This window comes from Neofelis nebulosa, chromosome 6, assembly GCF_028018385.1.
Source record: "Neofelis nebulosa isolate mNeoNeb1 chromosome 6, mNeoNeb1.pri, whole genome shotgun sequence".
In the NCBI taxonomy this organism is placed as follows: domain Eukaryota; kingdom Metazoa; phylum Chordata; class Mammalia; order Carnivora; family Felidae; genus Neofelis; species Neofelis nebulosa.
The window spans coordinates 139,431,780-139,449,263 of record NC_080787.1 but is presented as its reverse complement, the minus strand read 5'-3'; the positions used below and the strand labels follow the sequence as shown (position 1 = coordinate 139,449,263).

Sequence of the window (17,484 nt, the reverse complement as noted above, 5' to 3'; positions counted from 1 at the left end):
AGCCCAGAAATAAAACCTACGTATCTATGGTTAATTAACTTACACAAAAGGAAGCAAGAATATATAATAGGGGAAAAGACAATCTCTGCAACAGACACTGTGGGGAAGAATAGATAACCACATGCAAAAGAATGAAACAAGACCACATTCTTACGCCATATACAACAATTAGCTCGAAATGGATTAAAGACCTGAATGTAAGACTTAGAAGAAAACAAATGATAAGCTCCTTGACATCAGTCTCGGTAAATTTTTTTTTTTTTAAGTCTGTCCCTTGAGATAAGGGCAACAAAAGCAAAAAAATACAATAAAATAAAAACAAAAAACAAACACAAAACCAAAACCAAATGGAACCATATCAGACTAAAAAGCTTCTGGAAAGCAAAAGCACCCATTAACATATGAAAAGGCAATGTACTGCGTGGGACAAATATTTGCAAAGGATATATCTAATAAGGGGTTAATATCGAAATACATAAGGAACTCACACAACTCAATAACACAGAGCCAAACAATCTGATAAAGAAATGGGCAGAGGATCTGAACAGACACATTTCAAAGAAGACATCCAGGTGGCCAACAGGCACATGAAAAGATGCTCAATGTCACTAATCATCAGGGAAATGCAGATCAAAACCTCAATGAGGTATCACCCCATACTTGTCAGAATGGCTATTATCAAAAAGACAAGAAATAACAAACGCTGGCAAGGGTGTGGATAAAAGGGAACTCTCACACACAATGAGAACGCAAATTGGTGCAGCCACTGTGGAAACCAGTACGGAGTTTCCCCCCCCCAATTACAAATAGAACTACCATATGATCCAGCAATTCCGCTCCTAGGTATCTATCCAAAGAAAATGAAGACACTAATTTGGTAAGATACCTGCACCACGTTTATTGCAGCATTATTTACAATAGCCAAGATATGGAAACAACTGAATGACCACTGATAAACGAATGGGTGAAGAAGTGGTATCCATACACAATGAAACACTATTCAGCCATAAGAGAAGAGTGAGGTCTTGCCATTGGCGGGCCTTGAGGGTATTAGACTACGTGAAATACGTTGGTCGGAGAAAGACAAATACCGTATGATGTCACTTTTACAAGTGGAATCTAAAAAACCAAACCAAACCAAACCAAACCAAACCAAACCAAACCAAATCGGACCAAGACTCACAGATACAGAGAACAGAGTGGTGGTTGCCAGAGGGGATGGGGTTCGGGGTGGGGTGCGAAATGGGTGAAGGCGATTAAGAGGTACAAACTTCCAGTTATGAAATGAGTGATGAGGATGTTATAGACGCCACAGGGAATCCAGTCAACAATATTGTATTAACTTTGTATGATGCCAGATGGCAAATGCCCTTACCGTGGTGATCAGGTCTCAATGCACACAAATGCCAAATCACTATGTTGTCCACACGAAACTAACAGAATACTGTGGTCAATTATGCTTCGATAAAAGGACAACCAAACAAAAAGAAGTGGAAATAAAATCACTGTGTTCCCACCTTCTAGGTTGTTGTCATTGTCGAGGGGGCAAGAGAGGAGAAGGAGATAGGGTAGGGAGGGAGGGTGCATGAGAACAACGATAGCAATACAACGACAATCATAAAGAGATATGGAAATGAGTAGTCCAAGTGAGATCTGCTCATTACGTATAGTGATCAGATATGCTATTTGAGGAATAGCTTCTACACAAGCAGAAAACTATTTAACAGGGTTGCTTCTAAATTATCAGATATCTTAAATGGTTTTAAGAAAGATCTCATTCAGTCATTATGATAAAAGCTCTTGGAGGGGAAAACAAATAGAGACATTCAAATAAAAGTACTCAATGCCACGTAAAAGAAAAAGTACATTAAATTGTGCCAAATCCCATAGTGTAAGTTCTTTATGAAATCCACCCACATAACAAGCCTTCATTAAAAACAACCAGCCAAGTCCTACACCCCAGCCTTGAACACATATTTCCCCCAGTATTGAAAAAAACTTTACATGACCTCATAAAAAGTGTCGGCATAATAAATGTTATTTAGGGTGGAGGAAAAGTATTCAGTGAGGACATCTGCAAATAAAAATGTACTAAAAGCCATGACAATTCACCTCTTCTCAATAGCCTTCTCCCTTGGTTCGAAACCTTTCTCGTCTTCTCCAGTGTCCTAAGCAGTTACGGCTGGCCCAGGGCATGTCTACACAGAATCCTGTTCTCATGGCTAAGGGAAGAGAGTCGAAGAGCCACAAACTGCCCCTTCCCACACCAAACAGTCTTGTTTCTCCAACAGGATCCATAGGAAGCCAGACTTCATCAGAAACCACAGCTAAATTGACAGTGTTGTCCTGGAGGACGGGGTGGCCCTGGACAAAAGCTAACTCCGATTCCATTCTACCTGGGTCTAAGTCTCTAAGCTAAGTCTCTAGACAGAGAAAATGGTGGACAGGCACTATAGACTCCCCAGGCCTGGTCAACAGGTTTCCTTCCTCCCTTCCTTCCTTCCTTCCTTCCTTCCTTCCTTCCTTCCTTCCTTCCTTCCTTCCTCTCTCCCTCCCTCCCTCCCTCCTTTCCTTCCTTCTTTCCTTCCTTCCTTCCTTCTTTCCTTCCTTCCTTCTTTCCTTCCTTCCTTCCTTCTTTCCTTCCTTCCTTCCTTCCTTCCTTCTTTCCTTCCTTCCTTCTTTCCTTCCTTCCTTCCTTCTTTCCTTCTTTCCTTCCTTTCTTCCTTCCTCCTTTCCTTCCTTCCTTCCTTCTCGCTCTCGCTCTCCCTCTCCCTCTGCACAGATTTGAGAGAAGGCTTGCTTCCTAAGTGCAAGAAGGTTATCCCTTCCAAATAAAGTGGTGCCTCCACTACTGAGAGCAACCTCTTTTCTAAGCTATGGTAATGCGCAGAGCATCTTTCAATGTGTTTCACACCACCAAGCATGTGAAAACCTCCTTCTCTCCTCCACCTACCCTGACGCTGTCTACACTATCACGCACTAAAGGAAGAGTCTCTGTAGACTGAGACACACAAGAGCTGGGAGGTCGGGGATCAACATTCTAATCCTTGTTCAGCCACAGCTTTTGAGCAATGCTGAATGCTCTCCACAAAGCTATGCTTAAGGCTTCGGCTCTTTAGGTCTTAAACATTAAGGGTGTGATACTCACTTACTGGCTTTTTAACACAGTGGACAAAGGTGCTTGAAAAAAAAATGTAGCTCTCTAGGATATGATAGAAAAAAATAAACTGATGTCACACTCAATATTTTACTCATTTTTTTCCACTAAATACATATGTCCTCAATGGCCCCAAAGATGATATGATGTAGCATCTCTTATAGTTCAAAGGTGACATTCTGTAGTAGGGAATTCACTTCTAATTGGACAGCATTATGAACTATTTAAAAACTTTCCTAAAAGGTTAAAACAGGCCGTAAACTGTATCTGGGGACAAATCTTATGAGGCTTTCAAAGGCTCTGTTATAGATCATTTAGGAAGATTAAAGAAACCCCCTCTACCTATGAGAGTTCCTTCTCAGTCATTGTAAGGCTCCATTAAACATGAAAAGAGGCCCTTACTGTCTACTTTCCAACTACAGATTTCTATCTCTCCACAAATTGTATCAGTGGCTATTTTAACTTTTAAAACTTGCTTTCTTATTACCTCATTTTACCTGTGAATGCTATTAGAAGCCATATATAGAAATGGAAAGTACAGCTCCATTGTTCTTTTGAGTCTGGATCTCATGTCCCTTTCTTTCCCTCTTTTTCTCTCTCAAATGTCAAGTGTACAAACTTAGATGACTAGGATGTCAGGCAAAGAAGCTGCGGTGGGGAGGGAGGGGCAGGGGGCTTGGAACGAAGGATCTGGGCAGGAATGCTAGAAAGAGAGGGCAACAGGAGTAAGTACAATAACATTTTTAAAAATTTCAGGAAGCAACTAGGGATTCAGAAATGGATTTCTAACTGGCATGGGAAAGGAAAAAGACCTATATATTTGGGATTAAGACAATTGCTCTACATATGGGAAAGAAAGGCATATAACCTCTGCAATGTGTAACCAACATCTGGGAATTCTTTTACCTAAATAAGTTTGGAAGGATATCTTCTCTGAAATAAGCCACTCTGAGGATATTGGGGACCAGGCTAAACAGGTCAAAGTACATTGTGTTAATGTCTCTCTCTAAGATTTTTTTTTTAATTTTATTTTAAATATTTATTCTTTTTTTTTTTTTTTTTTTAATTTTTTTTTTCAACGTTTTTTATTTATTTTTGGGACAGAGAGAGACATAGCATGAACGGGGGAGGGGCAGAGAGAGAGGGAGACACAGAATCGGAAACAGGCTCCAGGCTCTGAGCCATCAGCCCAGAGCCTGACGCGGGGCTCGAACTCACGGACAGCGAGATCGTGACCTGGCTGAAGTCGGACGCTTAACCGACTGCGCCACCCAGGCGCCCCTTAAATATTTATTCTTGAGAGAGAGAGAAAAACAGAGTGTGAGTGGGGGATGGGCAGAGAGAGAGAGGGAGACACAGAATCGGAAACAGGCTCCAGGCTCTGAGCTGTCAGCACAGAGCCCGATGTGGGGCTCGAACTCACAAACCGTGAGATCATGACCTAGGCTGAGGTCAGGCACTTAACTGACTGAAGCACCCAGGCGCCCCAAAATTATATTTTTAACCAACCTCTACACTCAACGTGGGGTGCGAACTCACAACCCCAAGATCAAGAGTTACATGCCCCACTGACTGAGCCAGCCAGGCGTCCCTGTGTTAATGTCTCTGAAATCTATGTGTATATCAGTGATCTTTCACAAAAATGTTTCCATTTATAAAAATCCTAAAACAAATCTAAACCTGAGCTGTGGGGATGATGTACGAATGTGGTATACAGATAAAATGTGCTATTTTACAGGGAAAAATGATTAAGCCATTGAGGATGGCTGTCGAAACATTAGTTAGACGGGAATCAGTAAAGCAGAGTGCAGAAAGTCGGAAAGGGGGGTGCCTGGGTGGCGCAGTCGGTTAAGCGTCCGACTTCAGCCAGGTCACGATCTCGCGGTCCGTGAGTTCGAGCCCCGCGTCAGGCTCTGGGCTGATGGCTCGGAGCCTGGAGCCTGTTTCCGATTCTGTGTCTCCCTCTCTCTCTGCCCCTCCCCCGTTCATGCTCTGTCTCTCTCTGTCCCAAAAATAAATAAAAAACGTTGAAAAAAAAATTAAAAAAAAAAAAAAGAAAGTCGGAAAGGTGCTTCTGCCTGGTTGAAAAGTGACTGACCCGTATCTCTCTAAATGTTTGGACTTTTCCTCCCCCCGGAAAGAATTCTTGCTTAGAAGGAGCCAAGTCACAAGCTCTGCCCCTTAGGTGTGGTGAGAACTTGCATTGGCAGGTGGTTAATGAGCGGCCCTTTTCCCATTTTAAAATTCTGCACGTCAGGGGCGCCTGGGTGGCGCAGTCGGTTAAGCGTCCGACTTCAGCCAGGTCACGATCTCGCGGTCCGTGAGTTCGAGCCCCGCGTCAGGCTCTGGGCTGATGGCTCGGAGCCTGGAGCCTGTTTCCGATTCTGTGTGTCCCTCTCTCTCTGCCCCTCCCCCGTTCATGCTCTGTCTCTCTCTGTCCCAAAAAAATAAATAAAAAGCGTTGAAAAAAAAAAAAAATTTAAAATTCTGCACGTGAAAAATTGAGGATTATTAGAGAAGCTGGCTACAGAATTATAACAAGAAGATAGAAATGGATCAAGGAAAACAGACTGACTCTGTATCTTAAAAGAATACCGATTTTCACAGTCTTTGTTGGGCAGAGGTGCTGTACGTGGGAAAAAAATTGGTTATTCTTCATTGAGGAAAGAACTAGATACAATGAGTTTAACCATTCAGTTAAACCGCTCTGTGAAAATTGTGATCTTGAGAAACAGAGGGAGTCACCTAGCAAAAGTATGTGAAGAGCTGGCTGTGACACGGAGTCCCTCATCTAAAGGGGGTCTGGCCTTTTCTAGGTGGAAAGGGCACAGAAGTGAAAGCGTTCTGGTGAATTCCAGAACAAAGCATCACTTAACTTCTTCCTGTTTGGGTGCCTCCCACTTTGTCCGGGACTTTTCTTCCCCAAGTGCCCTTCCTCCCAGCATCCTTCTTCACCTTTCCCCTTCCCTAATTATGTGTTACCTCAGATTTTAGGGGGACTCACTGGAAAGAATCCAACTGCATTCAAAACAATAATGCCGGAATCGCCGCTTAAAGGTGGTTTTTTTTTTTTTTTTTCCTCATTAAATTTCTGCTGCAGCAAACGGACTAATCTGTTCAGTTTTGGGAAAGACTTTAGGTAAGACACAGTACGGTTAAATGACGACCACTCTCACCCAGCAAATTTGGAGGAGGCCAGTGAGAATGACAGTCTCCTTTTTATTGACTGCTTACCACATGCCACATTCTGTTGTACAAACTCTTCACGTATTTTCTCATTCTTCTACTAATGCTGGGTGGCGGGTAGATATTAGTCTTATTTTAGAGTTAATGAAACACAGGCACAAACTCAGCCTCAAACAGGGGCTGGCAAACGACGGCCCCTGGATCAAGCCTGACCCTAAAGTTTTTCTGGAAAATCCAAGCCCATTCGTTGACATAGTGCCTGTGGCAGCTTTCGAGCTACAATGGCAGAGCTGAGCAGTTGTGAGACCTTAGGGCCCAGAAAGCCTAATATTTACTATCTGGATCCTTATAGAAAACCTCCACCAAAGCCCAGTATAAAACATGGTTAATTCACTGATAAAAAAAAAAAAAAAAAAAAAAAAAGGCAAGAACATCTGGGCAGCTTGGAATAGAACTTTTACTGAAACTTTCTTAGAAAAAAATATTCTAGGGGCGCCCGGGTAGCTCAGGCAGTTAAGCATCCAACTTCGGCTCAGGTCATGATCTTGCGGTTCATGAGTTTGAGCCCCATGTGGGGCTCTGTGCTGACAGGTCAGAGCCTGGAGCCTGCTTTGGATCTGTGTCTCTCTCTCTCTCTGCCCCTCCCCTGCTCATGTTCTGTCTGTCTCTCTCTCAAAAATAAATAAACATTAAGAATTAAAAAAAAATATTCTGTCTTCATCGGTCCTTTCGTGTTCAGATCTTACCTATCTCCTCTCACTAAAGTTTATCAACCAGTCTCAGAAAAAACAACAGTGTTCCTGGAACACCAGTGCAGTAACTACTGGTTTCTTTCTTGGTGTGTGAATTTTGATCAGGTGAAAAGATTTCCAAGAAAGAAAAGAAAAAGGACAGACCAAAGAAAGCTTCAACAGCCATGACTTTCCCGAGAGGTTGCAAAATTTTTGGCAATTTCACAGGTATTTCTTCTCAAGTACAAATGACATCATTGCTGAAATTAAAAAGGAAATTGGCCTGGTGTATTCTGCATTTGGTATCACATATTGTTTTGGTTGAGCATCAATTGATTTTTCTATTTTTACCGGGAAGTTATGTCATAACTATTTTTAGTAGACAGGGTCTGGTTCTGTCATTTATGGAACTCAACACACAATTATGCCTCAGAATTTTCTTCCAAAGCTCTAAAGAATGCATATATTTGGGGCAGAATGTGCTCCTCAGCAAATATTCCCCTATACTCCGAAACATTTTAGATTAAAAAGTCTAAAACAGGAAGTGGGTATTAGCAAAGGAAACAACTTGGTATATTACCAGGAAGGAAAGTGGCTATAGCTTTATGACATAAATTTGCCTTTGAAATATTAATATTTTTAATCATCAATTGACAGTGAGTTAACATCTGTGCTGCTCTAGTAATTTTTACTTTATCCTTAAACACCTGTCTATAAATCGGGGCACCTGGATGGCTCAGGTGGCTACGCGTCTGATTTCGGCTCAGGTCATGATCTCACAGTTCATGAGTTTGAGCCCCACATTGGGTTCTGCACTGACGGTGCAGAGCCTGCTTCTGATTCTCCGTCTCCTTCTCTTTGCCCCTCCTCTGCTCGCACACACACACACACACACACACACACACACACTCTCTCTCTCTCTCTCTCTCTCTCTCTCTCTCTTAAAAATAAACATTTAAAAAAATTAAGAAAAGAAAAAAAACGATCTATAAGTCAAAGTCAATTAATAACTCAATCTCCAGAGTACATGGTTTGGCCCATAAAGCTGAGCTCAATTCACATGGAGCCAAAGAATTTAAGCAAACTTGTTTGTAATAAAAGTGACCAGAAAGTAAATGCCTGAGACAAGATAAAGCCCACGGTTTTTCCCTTCCCTCCACCCCCTTCCCCCAACACCAGCCAATAGAGAATAGCATCGAACAGAGGCTCCCAAGCTCGCCTGAATCTCTTGGGGATCTTCCACAATCCCTCTGCCTGGGCCATACCCCAGGCCTGTGAAATCACAGTCTCTGGAGGCGGGACACAGGGATCAGTCCCGGTCTGGGAAGCTCCCAGACACCAGTAGATAATTGTGATTAAGGTGCAGATAGCCTGAAGGACTCAGTCAGGCTACCCCTGACATCTGCAGGTCTGGGCACTTAAAGTGCTCTGGCACCTGCAAGCACTTGGAGCTCTTTGGTGTAGGAGTTACTACCATAATGTATTGGAGGGGGGGGGGGTGCACTGGTCCCAGCAGTCTTGCTTCTAACACATCATTAGCGCGTTAATGCAAATTATCAAGAGGATTTTAACACAATGCGTATGGCCTTAGGGTTCCTCTTAAGTTATGATCGGTTGGAACATTCACCCTACTTCTGCATCTTGGGAGACAACGCATCTCTGATACCTTGCTTTGCTCTTTATTTTGCAAGCATATTTCTCCTGCGTGACCAACTCTGAAAGACCAAAACCGAAGGAAAAACTGCGCCTTACCTCCACGATGCTTTTCAAGTCTTGCACGTAAGTCCTTTCGGTCTCCAGAATTTCCTGGACAACCCTATCCACATAGAGGAGCTTGGGGCTGGTGGCCGACTCCGCACCGGGCTGGGTCGCCCCGTTGGCCTCCATTCTGCGCTGGGCCCGGGGCTGCCCTTCGTCGCCCTCGTCGGGGTTCTGTTGTTGCCCGGCGGCGCTGTCCCTCTGCAACTCGCCGCTGGAAAACGGCCTGGCCGGAATCAGCTCCAGTTTTATGGCCCCGGCTTCCTTATCTTGGTGAAACAAGCCCAAGTGGCTGTTCGAAACTAAGGTCATTCTGCTGCCGAAGGAGCCATGGCTGTCCCTGGAAGAGGCGGAGGACGACGTGGAGCCGAAGCTGACGGGGCGGTCACTGTCAGAGAGCTCCATGGCCTTCAGTTCCTGGGAGCGGGGATGCCTGGCTATGGTCTTGGGATCTGGAATTTCTGCTACAGCTGATGGCACTTCAAGACCTAACTGGTGCACATCTACAGTCATTGGGGGTGGGAAGGAAAGAACAAAAGAAAGAAAAAGGACGAGGTGAGCACGTATTTTAAAATTGTATCAAACAAGGTTTAAAGGAGGTTAAAGCCTCGCCCAAATGTATACACGGTCAGAAGTAGAAAGGTGGTGAATTCGTTATAGAAGGAAATGCAAAGGCGCCCTTGGGCGGTTGAGTTGCAAAGTTTGAGTTTCTAAAGCATCAGCTGGGAGCAGGTGAGAAATGCAGAGTCTGGGGCACGACCTCTGCATTTTAACAAGATGCCAATGCCACTGGCTCAAGCAGGAAAGCTCGAGAAGCACTGCATCCACCGCCGCAAAGTGGGATCACCTGGAACAACTCGTACATGCGGATTCGCCCAGATTTACTAAATTAAAGGCTCCGCGGTCAGGGCATAAGGACTCTATAGCTTTAACAAGCATCATGAGGGATTCTTACTTCAAACACACCCTCCATGATTCTTATGGAATTTTATGCAACACTGTTCTACGTTTTCAGTATTGCACTCTAATTCCACAACAGTTTAAGCCACCTTCCTGCAGTCATCACTATTTAACACATGCTGACAATTTTACATTTTACTTGGAGACAGCATGAAAGAAAAAATGTTGTGTGGATAATACTGGGCAAGGAAAGCCAAAATATTAAGACCCATACTTTCTCTCAAACTTCCTCTCTCAACACGACATTTCTCTCAATCTCTACTTGAAAGTTGACATCGCAATTGGGGTGTATATGAAGTTATGCTATGACAGAGTATGTTTGATTAACTACAACACCCCCCCCTAAAGTTAGATAACACGGCAGTGTAAATATACAATTAAGTAATATAGAAACTCGGTTATGAGAAAAATTATGCATTTTTAAAGAAATGGGGCTGTTAATGTTTAGAAGACGGCATTAAGAGAGAATATCTAATGGCAAAGTCAAAAGGTCATTTAATATATGTAGCATTTAAATCTTGAGGCCCTGCACAAAATTGAAACTCACAGAAGATATTTTGGGGAAACACACAAAGTTCCAATCTTCTTTGTTTGCAAGAAGGCAGGACGAACACTGTTTCCCCCTAATGAGATCCCAAGTTTACAGAACAATATACCTTGCAATAAAGAGCATGCTGAATGAAGACATTTGCTTCATTTTGGCAGGTGACCTTACCAGCAGGATCCATGTGTGTGGGTTTTGTTAGAAAACATACGAGTGCAACCTATGTTTAGAAGGTTATAACAAAACACACATACATTAATAAGAAGGATCTAGATTAGTAATCATTTTTTAAAAGGAACATGAATTTGGTTTGACTCTATAATAAAGACTGTCAAACAGCTGGTAGCAATATTTCTAGAATATAAAGAATCCCATCAACTCTGTATCCTTCAATATCCCGAGTTTTTCTTTTTTTTAAAAAAATTTTTTTTTTCAACGTTTTTTATTTATTTTTGGGACAGAGAGAGACATAGCATGAACGGGGGAGGGGCAGAGAGAGAGGGAGACACAGAATCCGAAACAGGCTCCAGGCTCCGAGCCATCAGCCCAGAGCCTTGATGCGGGGCTCGAACTCACGGACCGCGAGATCGTGACCTGGCTGAAGTCGGATGCTTAACCGACTGCGCCACCCAGGCGCCCCTATCCCGAGTTTTTCTAGATAGTTTATATTTACAGCAAATATCAGTGCCAACGTGTAATGTGAATATTATAAATATAACATAAAAGAACTAAATTGGGTCAACAAGAAGAAATGGTAAGAAATGTGTAGGAAATGAGTAATTTATCAGCATAACCACTACCACACGGTACAAGCTTTTTAAAGCTTTTGCAATATTCTTTCTGCTTGTTCTATGACAACTTTATGGCCTATAAAACATGGATTGGTTATGGTAGTTAAAATGCACTTGCCCTAAAAAGCCTGATCCAACTCGAGTGTGGCAAAAATCCAAGAATCAGCCAGGCATTTAGGTGTGTTTACAGCAAAGGGCACTTGCCCACATTTGGGACTGGGGTTAATAACGTCCTGGCAGTTGGAAGTAGAAGGAGACACATCAAGGTTTTCTTCCCCTTATGATGGCGGCCATCATAATCATATGATTAACCATAATCATGACCATGAGGTTGATCTCACTTTAAAAATGGGCACTAACTTGGGAAGTACCGTATATGCTTATTCTTTAAGGTCCCAAGGGTCCAATGAGGCAACAATGATTTCGTACCAAAAATAAGCTGGATATACTGGACATGTAAGCCAGGGCATCTGGAAAAGTCCAGATCAACCTAGTCTCCATAACTGGACACACCTTCCCTCCGGTATAGAAAACTACATTTAACAGTTCTGGAACTCTTGGCAAATATCCATGATCAGTATTGGTGAAAATGAACACAATAGAGACTCACTTCTTTACTTACTTTGATGCGCCAATACCGGGCGCCAATACCGGGACTGAGGGATTAAAGGGGAACAAAAGTGGCCAGATGCTTCAGAGGAGTCCATGCTGGGCTGCTAGGGATGACAGTGCCTTTTACTCTTTCAAAGATAGGGAAACTCGGGTCAACAGGTCCCTTCGTGGATACATCTTTTTTTTTTTATGTTTATTATTTATTTTTGAGAGAGAGAGAGAGAGAGACAGAGACAGGGACAGAGCGTGAGTTGGGGAGGGGCATAGAGAGAGGGAGACACAGAACCTGAAGCAGGCTCTAGGCTCTGAGCTGTCAGCACAGAGCCCGATGTGGGGCTCGAACCCACGAACCACAAGATCATGACCTGAGATGAAGTTGGATGCTTGATCATGACCTGAGCCAAAGTCGGACGCTTAACCAACTGAGCCACCCAGGTGCCCCATGGGTACATAGCAGCATGAATTGGTCCTGTTCCAGTTAAGGCTTCTTATATTCTAAAACCAGGCTATGTGTTCTAGGCCACCGGGCCAGCCTATTCTTCAGACTGCCGACCAGGCTCTTTTCAAAGAGAATATTGGAGATATTCGGTATCTGTAGTATTTAATCAAGTTTACTACCTCAAATTAAACACCTTCCAAAATTACCAATGACAGAAGTGAAACACTTAATGCTAGGTCATATAATGGTGTATAAATATGAGACTACATTTGCTAATGGGTAACATTTTTTATGTTGATTCACTGCTTAGAAGATAATTATAGTTTTCACACCTAAGGAAATGGACCTCATAAAAACTGCCTCGTCTTGTTCTCACCTCCCTCAAAATAATTTAACATTTCCACCCTGTCTGGCCTATTCTTCCTGATACAGCAAACTGACTACTGATATTTATCTCCAGAGCTGACTGTTCAACACAATAGCCAGGAGCCGCACGCGGCTATTGACCGCTTGAAATGCAGCCGCTCCAAATGGAGATGTGTTGGAAGTGTAAATTATATACCAGATGTTGAAGATTTAGTATGAAACAAAAAAGGACTAAATACCGCATTAATAATTTTACATGACTTACATGGTGCGATAATATTTGGGGAAAATGGGTTAGCTAAAATACCTTTTTAAAATGATTCTCACTGTTCTTATTTTGCCTTTTTTAGCCTTGCTACTAGAAAATTACGAATTACATAGGGGGTTTGCATTATAGTTTAGTTGGACAATGATGATCTGGAAGTCCTCTAGATCATGAGATTCCTCTGGAAGATTTAAATTTACCGCTTTATCAATCTTTATTCAATAATAGTGAAGGGAGAGGTGCATAACACTCCAAGGTTGTCTTTCTCCCCCTCCATTCATCAATACACCATATTGTTAAGAGTTAAGAAAAACAGGTGTAAGGCAGTCGCTGTGCACTAGATATTGGGGTAGCTGATGTCCCATATACACAGAAACACCCAGCACAAAGCTGTAAAGCACGAAAGCTGCTTCCTCCGCCTTGAGTGAGAGATGCTGACAGGTTGTCTTAGCATTTGGCTAACGTGCTGCTTTGTTTTCTTTCCCATAACCTCTCTTCCTTCTTACCAAAACCCAAACACTGGGCTATTATATAGCACCTGCTGAGAACCTGCCCAACATTGCTGATGGCCCGTGTCAGCGGGTCTTTTGACGATGAATATCCTAAAATAAGCCGGCTCTACCTGCCTGGAGGGTCTTGGTTCATCTGACCCTTGATACACCCAGAGGTAGTGCTGGTGGACACACATGTTGAGGGCCTTGGAGTGCTAATGATTCTTTTGTTTTAAATATAGAACAAGTATTTAAAAAAATTTTTCTTTTTTTTAATTTTTGAGAGACAGACAGAGCGTGAGTGGGAGAGGGGCAGAGAGAGGAGGAGTCACAGAATCAGAAGCAGGCTCCAGACTCTGAGCTGTCAGTGCAGAGCCCGACGTGGGGCTCGAACTCATGACCTGTGAGACCATGACCCGGGCTGAAATCAGTGGTCTGACTCTTAACTCGCTGAGCCCCCCAGGCACCCCGGAGTCCTAATGATGCTTCCAGCCCCAAGTACTGTCAGCCTCAAAACCATCAACATAAAATATTTCTTCTTGTGCCATCCTCAAGAAAAAAAAAAAAAAGCTATCGCAGCCCCACGTAGATATGCTCTCACGCACTTTACATCGTGAAAAGTCTCTGTCTAATTGTTTCTAGCTGAAAGAGCTTTAATTCCTTGGCTCTTCTGTTTGCTCTTCAAACTTCCATTATTTTAATTACTCTCCTTTGGAATGTCACTGCTAGAATCCAAAGCAGCACTCCTTGGCTCTAACTTGCTCAGGCTGATTTAGGGTTGAGGCAGGACTTTCCATGGCAAGTAGAGCCCAGGCTTCCTGTGACCATGTTTACATGGTGCCGGGGCGACTGATGGGTCCACGGGGGACCACTCCCGGTCACAAGCCCCCACGGGGAGCTTTACAAGGCAAGACAGAGCCCTATGCACGATGGGGGCTGAAGCGTGATCAGGATTTCCGAGTTCTGCTCATTGCTATTCTAGACTTCAAACATCTAGGCTGAGTTCCTTGGCAGGACAGTCATGGAAATCAAGAGAATGTGTTACGCTCAAGACCAATGAATAACTAAAATGACGTGGTTCCGTATTATACTGCCTGTGAATTTCTCAAAAAGGGGAAAACCAACAGAGACACTAAAGTATAAGCAAGAAGTTATTCTTCCAGCCAGCAGTCATTTAATACAGAGCCAGTCTTAGGTAAAGCCTCAAAGTTGTATATAAACAAAACAAATGAAATAAAACTTTTCAGAGTCGAAGTTATAAGAAATACACATTTACGTATCTCAAAGACAACACGAGGTGTTTGAGGAGAATCGTTCTCCCCTATACACCTCTGAGATAGTGGATAGCTCAGTGGATAAAAGCCACCAGATAGCAACACGAATTTCTGCCTCTGGGTTTTTCTAAAATACCAGTGTGATTCTTGCATTAAGGGCAGAACTGCAATTCCACATGTTCCTTAATGCTCAGAGTATTCATTCCAGGTAACTTGATTGTCATGATTATCTGCAGCTCTTTGGTAATAAAGAAGTAAAAAAAAATCATACTACCATGTTAATTTCTTAGTGTTAACCTATGTACTATGGTTATTTAAGAAGCTAACATGAGGGGAAGCTGGATGAAAGGTGTCAAAGAGCTCTGGACGATCTTTGAAACTCTTCTGTAAATTAAAAAAATTTCCCAAAATACAGAGTTTAAAATATCGTGTTACCACTGAAGAGGCAGTTAAGTATTTGCACAAGAAGATCGAGAGTGGGAAAAGATGTTTTGCAAAAATGCTCTTGTTCCAACAAGAGGCGAGGGGTTGAAAGAGAAAACAAAAACAAAGATTCTTTCAAGCTGTAAAGTCTGATACTAAATATTTAGGCAATTTACTAAGGTTTTCCTATGCCAGGCAATGGAAACTGAGGGGACAGTTAATGCAGTTAATAGATAAAGTACCCCAGCTCAGTGGTGACTCCAGAAATTTCTACATTCAAGGGCAAGAGCTTGCCAGTTTTGCTTGAGGTGTTTTTGGTTGTGCTTTTTATACAAATGCAGCTGTTTTTACCTTTAAGGTCTGCTTTTATTTTGGTGATTTAGTGTGGAAGATGAAGGAGATTACGGGGTTGGGCTACATCAGTTGGAGAGGGGGCTGTTAGTTATCCACCAAAGTCCACGCCCTTCTTTACTGAATAGAGTTCCTGTTGCCTACACTTCCCAACCTTCCCACCATACATAACAGCGTGAAGGTCAAGTTCTCTTCACCAGTGGAAGTGAGAAGTGCCTGTCTGGGGGTCCATTTCTCAAACATTTACCATCATTCCTCCACATTCTTTAAAAAAAAATTGGGGGGCGCCTGGGTGGCTTGGTGGGTTAAGTGTCTGACTTCGGCTCAGGTCATGATCTCACGGTCCGTGAGTTCGAGCCCCGCGTCGGGCTCTGTGCCGACAGCTCAGAGCCTGGAGCCTGTTTCAGATTCTGTGTCTCCCTCTTTCTCTGCCCCTCCCCCGTTCATGCTCTGTCTCTCTCTGTCTCAAAAATAAATAAACGTTAAAAAAAAAAACAAAAAAAATTTTGTTTTTAATGTTTATTTATTTTTGAGAGTGAGAGAGAGACAGAGTGTGAGAGGGGGAGGGGTAGAGAGAGAGGAAGACACAGAATCTGAAGCAGGCTCCAGGCTCAGAGCTGTCGGCACAGAGCCCGACGCGGGGCTCGAACTCACGGACCGTGAGATCATGATCTGAGCTGAAGACAGACGGCCAACCGACTGAGCCACCCAGGCGCCCCTCCTCCACATTCTTTCCCTTCCTCCTGGAACCCAGATGTGGCAGGGACCTTGCCTGAACCCCGAACATGACACCGGGGCCCTAGAATATGGTAGAACATGAGGGCAGAAGGCGCTTTGCATTAAAACTGGGTCTGGACATGCCCTGAGCTACCATACAGAAAAGTCTGGTTATCCTGAAGCTGCCATGCTGGAGAAACCACGTGGTAAGACCACACTGGCATGCAGAGAGATGCTTATGGAACCCTAGCTGTTCCAGTGCCTTCTGTTTGCGTGTTTCCAGCCACAGCACCAGCTGCGTGAGTGAGAAGCCTTCGAGTTGACCCCAGCCCTGTTATGTCTGACTGCAACCTCACAAGTCCCTGATTGAGAACCACAGAGCAGAGCCTCTCCTGAACTCCTGACTCACAAAACCTTGAGAGATTACAAACGATTGCTGTTGTTCCAAACCACTAGGCTTTGGAATGATTTGTTATGCAGCAAGAGATAACCAGAACAGTCTCTATTATAACAGACTAGCTTTACCATAATATGCCACTGGTCTAACTCTGCATCAAAATTACCCTTAAAAAGCAAAAATCAAAACAAACTAAAGCCTCCACATTCATTCACATGTGTCATTATTCCTTAAAATTTTATATGTGAAAAAAATTAACAGAATGCTCAAAGCTGAACTGTGAATCAGAGACTCTGGTTTCTGATTTCTAGTCCTTTATTCCTTGTACTTGGATATAGATTCATAAAACAGTAAGGCAGAAAAGGACCTTAGAGATCAGGAAATGCACTTAAACATAAGCTCCCTACATAAAGCACATGGTTCCAATGTGCCAAAGGGCCGACATAGTGTGCGTGTGTGTGCGTGTGCGTGCGTGTGTGTGTGTGTGTGTGTGTGTGTGAAGGACTGATTATATATCCAACTGTGTGTATAGAAAGAACTCAGAGGACCAGCCAGAAATTAGGTGATGACATAACACTTCCTCTCTTGGTTGGAGGGTTTGCATTTCTGCCTGGGCTCTGTACCACCAAGGTTGGTATTATAATCTTTGGGTTTCAGGTTTCCTCACGTATCAGTTAGGTGGCTGGACTGCATGATTTCCTCAGGTCTCATCCAACCTTTGGGATATGAGTCCAACCCTGAAATAAACAGCAAGTCCATTCCTAGCTGGAATCACAGCATAAGCAGTAACTGCAAAGTAGCAATTTTCTTCTAGATCCTACCAATGTCAGGTCTTAGCTGATGAAATATATGTCATCGACTCTACCAAGGCTAAAAGTCTCTACTTTTAATTTAGATTAAATAATAATCTATGCTTCAGCTTCACTTTGAATAGCACCTTCCTGTTAGGATGGAAATATCAGTTTCAGGGCAGTAACTAACAATGATAGCTGTACATTAAGGCTCTCTCGGTATTGAACACA

General features: G+C 43.1%; 1 protein-coding gene across 6 annotated transcripts in view; it reads right to left on the bottom strand.

The window, feature by feature from the left end:
- PLEKHG1 (pleckstrin homology and RhoGEF domain containing G1) overlaps window positions 1–17,484 on the bottom strand; it is a 232,272-nt gene that overhangs the window by 91,243 nt on the left and 123,545 nt on the right. For all 6 annotated transcript variants that reach the window (XM_058735642.1, XM_058735640.1, XM_058735637.1 and 3 more), the window contains one exon: window positions 8,827–9,335. In XM_058735642.1, the coding sequence (XP_058591625.1) occupies window positions 8,827–9,237 (411 nt within the window). In that variant the 5' untranslated portion in view covers window positions 9,238–9,335. The remainder of the gene's footprint in view (window positions 1–8,826; window positions 9,336–17,484) is intronic.